Source organism: Branchiostoma belcheri, unplaced genomic scaffold (assembly GCF_001625305.1).
Source record: "Branchiostoma belcheri isolate BF01 breed outbred unplaced genomic scaffold, Haploidv18h27 scaffold1, whole genome shotgun sequence".
In the NCBI taxonomy this organism is placed as follows: Eukaryota; Metazoa; Chordata; class Leptocardii; order Amphioxiformes; family Branchiostomatidae; genus Branchiostoma; species Branchiostoma belcheri.
In genome coordinates, this window is record NW_017802379.1 from 1,555,253 (window position 1) to 1,568,841 (window position 13,589).

A 13,589-nucleotide genomic window follows, 5' to 3' on the forward strand; every position below is an offset into this window, starting at 1 on the left:
AATGAGCAGAAGAGACGAGTGGAGTACTGTAGATCTGTATGTATTCTTCAGAACATGTCGGTAACTCTAACTCAACTGGATATAACTGGTTCCTAGTGGACTTGCCTACTCGCCACCGGGGGTGGCAGGTTATACCATTCCCATAGGGGGGAACTCTATGGTTCAGCATATTAGATCCTTACAATATCTAATAATTACATGACTGTAATAAACATAATTAAATACTAAATTTTCCTGACAACATCCATCATGGCAGACACAATAATAACATTGTAGTAACACAAGTTAAAACACTCTCTATATATATTAGGCCATTAATTTTTCAGTCTGACAAGAATGAATCCCAAATTTTCTCCAAAGGCATATTTTCTTGAAAAAAACCACAAACTTTGTCAGTGATGTATTATATTGATCACATAGACCCATAAATCATGCAAAAATAGTAAGGATTCCTGTCCACACAGTAGAGAACACTCTTCCATCTTGCTACCCGATGTACCAAAGAACACGCCAATTGATTGGCAATTCCAATATTTTTGTCGATACTACTAAGTGACAGTGAAGAATAGCGTCTGTGATGGAGCCCGATCAAACTAACATTTACCCGATGGAGTTTCTCGTGAAATGGATACTTACACTTACAGGGCTTGATATTCATTTTGTACATGTACATGTTTCCTGGGCATATCACATTATTTTGTTGTACAATTCTGATGTCATAATTATAGTAAGATTTTCAAGCAAGCTGTAACAGAACTAACTAAAGACACACAGGCTTCTCCAAAGCAGGACAGCTATATTTTGCAATCACAAAATTAATGTACTACTAAAAATTGCATTTTTATTTGCGATATTTGAGACCACCTTATTACTAGAAGGAAAATTCCAATTCTTGATACGCTAAAAAGTTACTCAAGCGACTGAATAGTTATGATTTTGGAAAAAAATCATGACCGTTTACAAAATCATATCCAGTTGCTTGAGTAACTGTTTTTTAGCGTATCTTATTACCTGGATATCTAACCTTCATCGACGTCCCAATCCTTGACTTTTATCATAACTGAGGTAGCAACACAAAGTAGGGCAAATCTCAAAGCTTAACTCATGTGCACAGATGGTGTCTTAAGAACCATGCCAAGGCCAAAAGATGGAGCATCCTTAAGACTAGAACCTGACAGCCTGTAGGTATCACTTTCGTACACTTGGAGGATTCCAAGGACATCTCTGAATCATTCATGGACCGCTGAATACTCTGGAAATAACTGAAGAAGACATTTTGACAGGATATCATTTATCATTAGGGTCCCCCCAAGCAACTAGCAACTTTTAAGATTTGTCTCAATAATTCTGTTATTCTAACTTTAATTCAATCTGTGCCAATGTTTTTGTTACAGATTATTGTTGATTGCAGTTGTTATTGATGCTTAGTTCTGAAATTTCTTTCTATTTAACTTATCATTTAGCAACTGTTTACCTACAACTACCTGACATTATTTTTTTCTGTTATTTTAATTTATTGTTATTTTGATTTGATCTGCAAAAATTGTTACTCTTGCAGATTTGTGTTGATTACCTGTTATTGGTGATTAAAGTTTTGAAATAGGGACAAATTTGATCTTCCATGGTAACTACTTTCTTTGGCGTTGCACTTGATGAATTATCATTTTATATTATATGTACAAAATACAATGTTCTGAGTCTTCCCCCAGGACACATTGAAAACTGCTGATCAGAGATATAGATGTAATCTAGTACTAGCAAAGCCAAGTGTTATCATGATAAATATCAATTAGTTGACAAATTGCTTTCTTTTGCTTCATACAATGTACCTATCTAGGTTCTTAGTCTCCAGTTCAAGAAAGAAAGTCATAGCAGACTACAACAGTGATTGTCTATTATTTATTGGTTTGACTGAAATGCAGTCTGCAAACAGCAGGTATTTCAAGCCCTGCCTGTAGGAAACAGGCCACCCTTTCCCACCCCTACACAGAACAACATGACACAATTACGTGTCATCTCCCCGGAGAACCCACCACATTATCTCAATCGTCCCTCCCCTGACTGCCGACACCCCGGCTAAATTGCCAGGTCTGCATTATTGATACAGCAGTGAAGATGGGTCCAAATGCTCCTCTGAATAAAGATTGTTGGAGGTGGACCAGGGCTCTAGCCAGCGCCAGTTTTAACGTCAATTACCGAAACTTTTCAGCATGTGACAGAATTTTGTTTTAAAACCAATCCGTCAACCTTGACACTCAAAAGTTAACAAAAATCTTGGGTATTATAAGAAAACATCCAAAGGACCACCGACAACCACTCTCAACACCATTATTTGCCTCAGTCTCAAAATGCAGGAAATTGCAACTTTTGAAGGCTTGAAAATCTTAAATTTCCCAGGGGGCCCCCCTAGATTGCAAGCGCCAAACTGCCTATCGCGCTCCCCTCCCCAAATTCGACAATGAACCTGGGCTGAAGGCAAAAAAATTTAAGCTGGCTAGAGCAGCGAGGGAGTGTTGAGGCCAAGTTTTTTTTTTACTCTTGGCAGTTCTCAATTAGTATGCTCCTTTCATTTCGTCCCTTTCAGGTGTGCACACACCTGTATTATTGATTGTGTGGCTTGTCCTCGGTCACTTTCAAATTGATCTCACAGCTGACTGGCTTGACACACATAAAGCCGACTGGTTATTCCACAGTAACATTGTAAAGACTGACCCGGTTTGCTGTAGGAGAGGATATCCATCATTACAACAGTGGCTTTGATGTCATGTCTCTGAGTCAGTCACACTTGGGGCAGGAATTTATCACCGATGATCGGGAACTAGTTTCAGCCCCAAGTCTTTTGGTAGAAGTTAGAAAGGTACTGTACAACAACAATTCCTTAGGCCACACAAATCTATTTCACCATTTTTCCGATGTTTAAACTTAAATTAAAGTAAAACCTTAAGTAAAAATGATCTTATTTTGCTTAATTAAAGAGAAAATTAAGATAGAGGACTGGGTTAAGTCTGCACAATGAGGATCACAAATATCACTTATTAATAAGTTAATTTGAGGTAATTGTATTTTGATACTGACTTGATTGCATATTCTCAAGTTGCAATATCTGGCTTTAACCACAGTAACTGTGATCTACCACCAGTAGTGAGGGGGTATGTCTAAGTGGGTTGAATAACCCAAGATTGTCCCTAACTGAACAATTGTGTTGCAACTAAATACATAAAGGTATATTCATCAATGCCCCAGAGCCATATACATCATGTCCTAAGCCTGTAATGGATGCAAATGATGACTCAAATCAACCCTGCAACACTAGTGCTGTATATATGAGTAAAGAGCGGACACGCTGTGAAATTCCCAAGTGTCTCCCCCTCCGCTATTATTTCATTACAACGACCCAGAAACTACAAATCTGCATTAGCAGAGCTATAAGGCTATTCGATACGCTGCTCCCTCTAAGCCTTTCCCAATACATCAGCGATCACAATTACCCGGAATACAAGCCCCCTAATCTCTTTAACAACTTTAACCAATACGGCAACTCAACGGCAATCTGATCGCGCACATTAGCCACTGCCTTAATCGCGTTAGTAGGACATACTGGCCGATATTTGGGTCAGCGCACATGTATGGATAAGGACGATTTATTTCAATTAGGCAACATGAAATCAGCATGCGTGTTTCCATCAGATTACAGTGAAATTGGACTCAACAGAGGTTTAAGAGATGCTCTGAGATATGCTAAGTGTCTTGACTTCAGGGCATCTCTTATACTTAGTTCTTTGTATTTCCTATGTAATGGAAATAAAAGCTTTCCATTACAACAAGTCTTAATGTGAATTTCCATTATAATGTAGTTGTCATCCCATCAGGTAACGTTACATATAACATTGGTTAATTTTTAGTGACAGCAGTAATCCACAGCAATGCAGCAAGTTCAAAATTCATTGTTTGAATTATAAATCAGCCGGTATGTTGAATTCATGGTTCCTATCACAGCTTTTGAGGCTATCATAGGAAGCCTAGGCCTGATTTTTTTGCCCTGTCGCTTCACATTTTTTTCCTGAAAAAAATCCGAGAAGCAAAAAATTGAATTATGGCCTAATGGACACTCTAGTTTCCAGCTTGTTCAGTGTCAGAAGAGCAGATGCTCCTCTGTGGGTTGTGCTCTAATAAGCACCAGGTGATTATAGACATTATCAACCATGACAGTATCAGGACAAGTCAATACTGATGGGGGAGGCAACAGGTGAGTAGATTTACGGCCTCTGAACTGTGCTTTCATGCTCGCCAAAACCTGTTTGGTTACACATGTGTCATACATGACATTGCAGGGCTTGAAATAACACCTGTATATGCAGGTTAGTGCAGGTAAAATTGGAGCTGTGCAGGTATTTCTGATGTCTACCTGCACCTAACCTGCACTGGTCCATGTACTGGGTATATGCAGGTTAGTGCAGGTAAAATTGGAGCTCTGCAGGTATTTCTGATGCCTACCTGCACCTAACCTGCACTGGTCCATGTACTGGGTATATGCAGGTTAGTGCAGGTAAAATTGGAGCTGTGCAGGTATTTCTGATGCCTACCTGCACCTAACCTGCACTGGTCTGTGTACTGGGTATATGCAGGTTAGTGCAGGTAAAATTGGAGCTGTGCAGGTATTTCTGATGTCTACCTGTACCTAACCTGCAATGGTCCATGTACTGGATATATGCAGGTTATATGGTGATGATGTAAATCACTGTGTGGCTAATACAAGATGGGGGTTTGCCAGGCCTTCATCCAGGTGATCTGTATCGAATCACTAACAAGAACCAACAAATTAGATTGGTCCAACCTTACAAAATCACTAGTGCTGGCTCACTGAGTGATCTGCATTGCCTTTTAATCACCGAGGAGATACAATGACAACATATGAGATGCGCCGCGGCAATTGACCCAGATTTTCGTCGCAGGGGTCCCAAATTGACAGTTCCGCATGCATATTAAACAAATACCTTTCCTAACAGGTTTAGCCAGGAGCGGCTATGTACGGCCAATTAAGCAATTTGCTGTGCACATTACCCGACCCATTTCACCAACTGAATTACAGAGAGTAATGGAACAACTACTAATCTGGGCTGTATCTTTTGCCCTGGTAGATAAATGTTTTCACAGTCACTTTTAGTGCTTTGCTTTATCAACGCACAGATGTAAGGGCAATTTTGCTATGCTGACAGATCAACAAGATGGTGATGAAGCTTGATAAAACTTTTGGATAGGAGTCAGAAGTACACATATCAATTCAAGGAAGCCATTGAAACATGTATTGAGTTACTATGGTGTCAGAAAATAGCTAACTTTTAAGAATAACAACATACTGTGTCATTCAGCACCAAGGACAGTTTTCATATCATGATAATATTTTCATTGACTTTTAGAAACTGTCATTGGCAATATTGGCATGAAAAAGCCTACATCTGAACGCCATTCAGCACCAAGGACAGTTCTTATATCATGATAGTATTTTCATTGACTATTAGAAACTGTCAATGGCAATATTGGCATGGAATAAAATTTGAATGTCATTCAGCACCAGGGACAGTTCTTGTACCATTATATGATAATAGTGTTTTTATTGAGTGTTGGAAACTGTCCATTGCAACATTGGTATGAAAAAGGGGAAATGTGAATATTACTCAGTGCCAGGGACAGCTAGGTATTTTGCTGTTGACCATTGGAAGGCATCAGTGCTTGTGATCAGCACCAAGGACAGAGCTAATGGAAAGTTATACTATAGACCAAATACATACATTTTGTTCAGTCCATTAAACCCAATTCATACACTGAAAACAATAGTCTTTGAGGAAAAGATGATTCAAGCAGTAATTAGCACACATGTCTGGTTGATTAAAAAAAAACATTTACCTGTATGAGCAAAGAATTAGAATGAGGGATATGGGCAAAACTTCATGCACCGGTTTTGTAGCCATTGATCTAACAATGCCCCCTAGGTATTTGTAACAGTACTGCACCTGTATGGAGAAGATGCTGGTGACTGGACTGTGGTCGCTCTGTTTGATGTGAGGCAGGCTGGTGTAGCTGTGCTGTGTGACGGACACCTCCGCTCCAGGCCTGGTCCTCCACAGGATACGGTCACACCAGCCAGGCTTCCTCTGTTTCTCACTGGAACAGGTAAAGACATAGTGTAAGATAGTCCCGTAGTCTTTTTCAACATGTACGGGGAGTGGGTTGTTAATCCCACTGTGTCTAAGGCTTGTTCTTGTAGTTCAGAGCCCATCCCATTCTTACCGCTGCCTTTTACCTCACCAACTGAAGTCAAGTACTCATTTTACACTATACTGAACCACAAAACACCCTTGTAGGGTTCAGAGTGAAACTGACACACCAGTTTTGTATGTAGGACAGATATAAGAATAGTACCTGGTGTCGTAGATGGTTGTTCCTTTGTCAAACTTGTAGGTTGGTTGGAATGTAATGTTTCCCTCAGAAAACCCAGAAAAGGCAAGACCCTCTCTTTGTGCCTCTTTCAACTGTAGAAGAAATTATTCGAGTATGAATGATAGAATCTTGGAAATCACAAGTACCCTGTACTAAGTGCTGGATTGGTTAAAGTACTTTTTACCATCATAACATTAATCAAAAGCTCCTCTAGTGACAACAATAAGAACTGCAGAAACAACAGCTATCAAGCATGGCTGGACGTCAAGCTACTACAAATTTACAAAACATGAAATATGTTTCAGCTTTCAGAGCAAAACATACCTGGTCAAATTCCAGCAGTTTTTGAAACCTCCCATCTGCAATGTTTTTTATGACTGCTTCATAGTCTATTGGGTCCAGCCTGAAGTTCAGGTCTCCAATCCAGAAAATGAAACTGTGACAGTCAAAAAACATCATTTCAATCCACCAAAGCATATCATTCAATGCTTGGAGAATACGATATTTCAATGCAAAATGCCCCAGACGTTGAGAAACTTTGGTGTGATCAATACAAACAAAATCGCCATGAACATCAACTTCAATGTCTGAATCAAAATTTTTGAGAGCAAAACACCTGCATCAAATGAAATCATTGCCAGGTACATGTACAGGTATTTGGACATATGAAGGTAAACATTGAGTTGACATACTCATGCTCCATGATGGTTCCAGCCCTGCAGCCAGGAAACCTCTGAGCCTCTGTTATTGCATGGAACTCCTATAGGACACACATGCACAACAAATTGGTCAAACTGAGTTTGGAAGTCCTTAAACAAGTTCTTACAAGACTGTACAATGAGTCACACGTTTCTACATTTTATTTCAAAGAGGAACTTCAGGATGACAGTAACCTCAAATCTCCTGTTGGAATCTTATAAGTTCATCATCAATTGCATAACTGCACATGCCTAAAAGAATAGTTCTGTACATCACATATTTTGCACTTTAAAAATTGGACTTGCAATTGTATGAACAGGACTGGTGCAGATGATGCCCATTCTTATACTACATGTATTTCCTGCTTGCTTTTCTTCTTTCAAAATAGCGCTGCAAAAATGGAGGATCTACGTGTATACATGATTATATTGCACCTTGATATTAGAAAGAATATTTCCATGTCAGACCTTGAGTTAGATAATTTCCCACCTGTATCCTGATCTCGTTCTGCTCCAGGTGAGCGGCCAGGTGTGTGTTGGTGATGCACACACTGTTGCCGTACAGGTCCATCCTCACTGTCACTGCACCCTTGTTACCCTGGCAACACAGAATTGTAGGGGTTCTATCATTAGTATACTATTTAGATCATCGGAAATGAAGCCAAGCCAAGAAGAAGAGATCATCTGAGTGAGTGAGTGAGTGAGTGAGTGAGTGAGTGAGTGAGTGAGTGAGTGAGTGAGTGAGTGAGTGAGTGAGTGAGTGAGTGAGTGAGTGAGTGAGTGAGTGAGTGAGTGAGTGAGTGAGTGTGAGTGAGTGAGTGAGTGAGTGAGTTGTGAGAATGGTTCTAGGACTTTTTTTATACATGCCTATTTTCATCTGAGTGAAGTGAGGAACTTCTTGCAAAGTGCCTTACCAAAGGGCACAACATCAAGGCACATCAGCGGTGGGAAAATGTACAGGGAAGGCATTCAAAGTGCTCCTAAATCTACTAAATGTTGAAGAAGCCTGTGACTTACCCAGTATCCCCCCACCCCTGTGCGTGTGAAGGCAGTCTTGATCCATCGGATGTGAGCCAGGTGTTCCAGCTTCACAAACACGTGCAGCAGGATGGCCTGCATACGCTCTGTACGGATCTGTGACAAGGGAAATTGTAGTAACAACTGGTTAAAATCCTAGCTGCTCTAGACTACAGTGCTCAGGAAGATGGGAGATGTTATTAGAAGATTTTATGATTAAAATTAAAAACTATTTGGGCCTGAAATTTAGACAATACTACTGTATAAAACAACAAAAAATGATCTTCAACCTGAGTTTATAGTCCAGAGGCACAGCCTCTATAACTACAGAACTACACACACTAGTAATAAACTTTTCATGACTCACTTTGACATACCCCCTCTGAGACAGGTGTTTCATACAAGCATTCCCCCAGCTGTCCTCAAATATGACGGCAGTTGCAGGATTCCCTGGTGCCTCTTGTAATCTGGTTAGGAAACACAGGACTGTAGGTTGAAAATGCATCCCCATGATTTTGTATTGTAAGTTACATTAAGTTTGTAGAAATGTAGCCCATATGACACATTAATTTGTATTTGTCAAATGTACCAGTGGTATTTCAAAATGGAATAACAGCTTTTTCTCTACATTGACTATTAGTATTATCTATATTCACTAAGTCTTACTATATATTTGTAAAACAACAGTTTATTCCTGCAAAACTTTTACACTGTACTTTTAGTCTGTGCATTTTTCAGACTACTTTAGACTAGTACTAGAGTACTGGAGATGTCTTTTTCTGCCCCAGGCCATTTTGTACAATGCAGCCACTTGTGCCATAAAAAACATGGCAAGGGTTTTCCACTGGTGAGGCTCCCATTAATGTATTAAGGGAGATGGCAGCAGAAAATGAGGGGCAAGACATGCAGTATATCACACCAACACATCATCCAACCATCATGACAGTTGCCCGTGATGTATTTTATTTTTCCTGAGAAAATTCAGGTGTGAAATCGTGTCTGTCACAGGCAGGAGTGGCATCAGGGCACAGGCCATTTGGTATCTGGGTTACACATCTGAACCTTTGTGCAGGTGTAAGTTGTCAGTGCACATTGAAGTTGTGCTGATAACACTTAACAGGATAAATCTGAACAAAGAGGACTAACTGTCCACTCTTCATACCTACATTGGACAAGATTTGTACTGGTACAAGTATGTAACATTGAAAATTAGCTGCAACAGACACATTTTACCTGCATCACTCTGGATTTATGAAGTGTGGATCACACTGAAAACTGTTCAGAGACCATAGGCATTATTTCTTTTATAGTTCATAGGTGGTAATTACAGTCAATGCAGCAATTAAATAAAAATCCACATACACCTCCAGTATTTTGAGCCCTGCAAAGGCATTCCATTCAGAGAAGATATTCCAAGATATACTCATGTGCTGTTAACCAAGTTCTCTTACAGGAAATTTTACATTTATAAAACTTAGACTGCTTCGACCTACCCTGTCCTGACAAGGTCACATTGACCACCTAACTAGGCTCTGTACAAGTTCCCTTCATTAATAGATCGTTGGAGCAAAATCGGGGCTTGTAAATGGGATTGGAGCATAGCCAACCCTTCTAACTCATTGATTCCTAATTAAAGTTGCTCTTCCAGACAATATTGATTCCCTAGTACCTAAATGTGCAGTTAACCGGGCCTTATCTTGGCGCAAGGTGTTTAGTCTTTAAATCATTGAATGTTATCCAATTGAATCAATAACAACCGGCTTCAATTTATAGGCCCGCTGCACATTCTTTCCATGGGGGAGGTTTAATTACATTTTGGTCACCATTCACTGTGATGGAAAATGGAGATTGGTTTCTGGCTAAATATAACCTATTGCCAGTATTGGTAGTAGAAGAACTATTTATCAGTTAGCTCCTTTCAAATTGAAAATGATGAATATGAAATCATTAAAATTACCTGGGATATTAAAGGAGATTGTAAGTTAACCTTAAGCTTCTCCCTGCTGCCTAACTACACAGCCAATATAAAGTTGGTGCCACGTGGCTACCTTTAAGTTAACATGTTGAAGGTTAATGAAAAATAGCAGCCATCATTCTTCAGCTCACAACAATCTTAGCAGCTATGATGTTTCTGTGTCAGACTCAGAGAAGCCAATTAAAAAGTGTGATATCCACATTAAAAAGATCTCTGCTGGCTGTTTTTTCAACACAGAAAAGCTGATATTTGCGTCATAAAAGTGATTTTGTGTGTTCCACAGATTAAAATTGTGACACTAAGTACAATGTATCAGCACAGTCACCACCATTTGATGCATGGAAATGGTGGTTCATGTACGTCACACGTGGCCATGGATATTTTTCACCTGCAGAACTGCTGGTTTCCAATTTCCCAGCCTGCAATTTCATGTTTTATCTGCAAACCACAGACTGCAGGACGGTACTTCGCACCCAGCATGTAATCAATTGTCAGCTGAAGTCTGGGTCTTTTACCAGGACTGATTCATGATCATTATTGTGATAAAAAAATTACCTCCGTTGCAGAGGTGTGTTGAAAAGGACATGTGTTTTAATTTGCTTTCATTTTTGATTTTTAAACTTTTATTTTTTTCTTTACACACTAGTTTCTCATACTACTAGTCATAGGTTACTGTAGTGAGAAAAATATATGTAGGCACACAACTACATACTACATGTAAATGCCACAAAAGATGGTTGGAGATTAGTTGCCTCAGACTGGGCATCACCTTGTTATCTTGTACGGTCAACATGTTGGCAGAACGTACTGCGCCTGTGTGAAACCCATAATGTATTGTGCATAGCAGAACGTCTTTTTTAAGGTCATATTTAATAAGGATGACATCCTGTCCATATTTTACAAATGCTGTGTTAGAAAGGATATCGGGCAAAATTCTGATGCAATGAATGAGACCAAACATCCAACGAAAACCATGAGAAATCTGGGTTTTACACAGGCGCAGCATGTTCTGCGGACACACTTGTACATGTATAACAGTCTTACCCAATGGCAATGAGATCAGGAGGAGGTCCTTCTGCTCTGAAGAGGGGAGCTACGTTTACATGTAGTGGGGTGGTGTCGCACACATTCCATGTTATAAACTGTAATCTGTAACAGAACAATTTTAAGGTTATGGTCATCAAACAAGCATAACAGGCAAATGTACCACTACTACTGTCAGACTTTGTTGCGCAAACAGGATGGCTCAGCTCATCAGTTCTCAACATACAAAATAATGTCCAAAGTCCAAGTTTAAGCAATATATAATGTAACAATACAAAGTTAAGGTTTATACAAGTGCTATCCATTGTAAACAATGAACTTCAAATGAGATAGGGCAGTGGTTATGTTAGTGACACAACAATATTAAATCATATTTATTAAAACTGGCTAACTTCTAATAAGACAGAAATAGGCCAGAGTCCATGCAAGGGGGTTATCTGATCACCATTTTTGGCACACACACACATCAGGGCATTCCTGCAAAATAATCTAATTAGGCCACCAGAGATTGAAAGGCCACCTAGTACATGTACTACATGTACATGTAGAATAAGGCATGATTTGGAATTTGGAAATTTGGAATGAGAATTACAGCACATCCCTGACCAAAAAAATATCAAATTGCAATTGTCCACTACATATACCTTACGTATATGTAATTGAACAGTAAAAAAAAGGTGTACAATCAGTGTATCAATCTACACATCTATTTCTAGTACACTTCTTGAAAAGAGAATTTTTGAACAATTTTTCTTCAAACTAATGAGTCTGAAGTAGGTCACCTACAGTCCATGCAAGGAGGTTATTGGATCACTGTTTCAGCCACACTCATCAAGGCTTTCCTGTGAGTGTAATTAGCCCACAGGGGATAGAAGGGGAGGGGTTGTGTCAAAATTAATATGGATTAAAACCTTTGCACACATGCACAGAGAAGAGTAGGGGTGACCCATGCGGGTTTCTGTAAAATACAGATACCCGACCCATGCAGTGTGCTTAGCCAAAGATGGGCCACCTTGCACTTAAAGTAAGTACATGTTGTAGCCTTCTTAAGAGTCAACCATCATATCAAGTTGGATCCAGCACCCCAAAACCATATCTTAAACAATAGTAGATGTACTAGTAATACTAGTACTAGAAGGACAACAACAAGCTAATTGAATTTCACAAGCACAGACTAAAGACTATACACACAAAAAAATATTGAAACAAAAACATTCAATGCAATCATAGACATACATTGAATGGCTGGAAAAGGGAAAATATCAGAATCACTCATGCAAATCACAAATTATTATTTCTAGTTTCCAAGTGTTGCTATGAATTTATTTACTAGTAGATGCAGTTTGATTGTGAATATCATGATATAGATATTTGAGCACAATATCACAACATGAGTGATTGCATAATACTCATTGTCAATCATTTATATCAAACCTTAGCCATTTAGTCTGGGCTCTGAAATGTAGGCATTTAGTGTAGCAGACAATTATAACTTCAAAAACAGCCGATGTTTGAAATATGCATTTGCAATGTTAAATATATCGTGAGTACTTTCATTTGGAGGGGTGGCAGAGGTTTGAGCAAAATAAAACTACCCCATAATAATCAAATATTTCAAAAATGGTGACGGAAATACTCTATTGTTTACTGCCCTTCAAAACATAATTGAGGAAATCCGAAAGATTTAAGGTACCAAAATGGGTAACGCCCACCTGAAGTTGTGTGACGGGCCTGGCGTTTGTTGTTGTCCTTGCGGTTTGCTGGCAGCCATTCTCTCTCTTGCTTGACGAGGAACACCAAGCACCAAGCGGAAAACTTGGCAACTCCTTCGCACGACGACACAGCAGACGTCAAGCAACAGAACCAGTTGTAAACACAGCGCTCGAGGCAGCGCACAGACAGATTATAAACCTACAAATCGGTATAGAAAAATCAGTAGAGAAACCTCGAGTTGTTCAGTCTATACAGCACCCATCTTGCTGTAGAAAGCCTTGCAATATTTCCAACCGAGTCTGGAAGAAATGCAGCGTTTACTCCGCCCGCTGGTGGTAAATATGCGCCCAGACAATCGTAAATATTTCCACTACACTAAACGGCAGCGAAAACAAACCACCCGACGGTCGCCATTGCTGTGTAGGGTCAGAGGTCAAATTTCTGTCAACCTGATTATCACGATCACGTCACAGTTTGCCGGGTGACCATGAAGTACACGTTATATATCACTTTCTACTTCGAGGTATGCTAATCTATTGGATCAAAGGAAATCGTATGGATCATCGTATTCTATACTTTGCTAGATTATCGAGTTTACTTACTTTAGACACGTTTGTAACCTGGTATGAACGGACTGTCTCTTGCAGTCTCGTTGCCCCCTTGTGAAAACTGCAGAGGCTGAACCCCCCCCCCCGCATTTATTT

General features: G+C 39.5%; 1 protein-coding gene and 1 long non-coding RNA gene across 2 annotated transcripts in view; one reads left to right on the top strand and one right to left on the bottom strand.

The window, feature by feature from the left end:
* LOC109463380 (inositol polyphosphate 5-phosphatase K-like) overlaps nucleotides 1–13,192 on the bottom strand; it is a 29,250-nt gene extending 16,058 nt beyond the window's left edge. The window contains exons 1-9 of the mRNA XM_019760166.1: nucleotides 12,885–13,192; nucleotides 11,173–11,277; nucleotides 8,521–8,620; nucleotides 8,154–8,270; nucleotides 7,627–7,734; nucleotides 7,131–7,198; nucleotides 6,763–6,874; nucleotides 6,421–6,530; nucleotides 6,012–6,162 (exon numbers count right to left, since the gene is read on the bottom strand). Coding sequence (XP_019615725.1) covers nucleotides 6,012–6,162; nucleotides 6,421–6,530; nucleotides 6,763–6,874; nucleotides 7,131–7,198; nucleotides 7,627–7,734; nucleotides 8,154–8,270; nucleotides 8,521–8,620; nucleotides 11,173–11,277; nucleotides 12,885–12,943 — 930 coding nt within the window. The 5' untranslated portion in view covers nucleotides 12,944–13,192. The remainder of the gene's footprint in view (nucleotides 1–6,011; nucleotides 6,163–6,420; nucleotides 6,531–6,762; nucleotides 6,875–7,130; nucleotides 7,199–7,626; nucleotides 7,735–8,153; nucleotides 8,271–8,520; nucleotides 8,621–11,172; nucleotides 11,278–12,884) is intronic.
* A 171-nt stretch (nucleotides 13,193–13,363) lies between these two features.
* Nucleotides 13,364–13,589, top strand: part of LOC109463772 — a 4,913-nt gene continuing 4,687 nt past the window's right edge. Inside the window, exon 1 of the long non-coding RNA XR_002139840.1 lies at nucleotides 13,364–13,408. This is a non-coding gene — a long non-coding RNA (uncharacterized LOC109463772). The remainder of the gene's footprint in view (nucleotides 13,409–13,589) is intronic.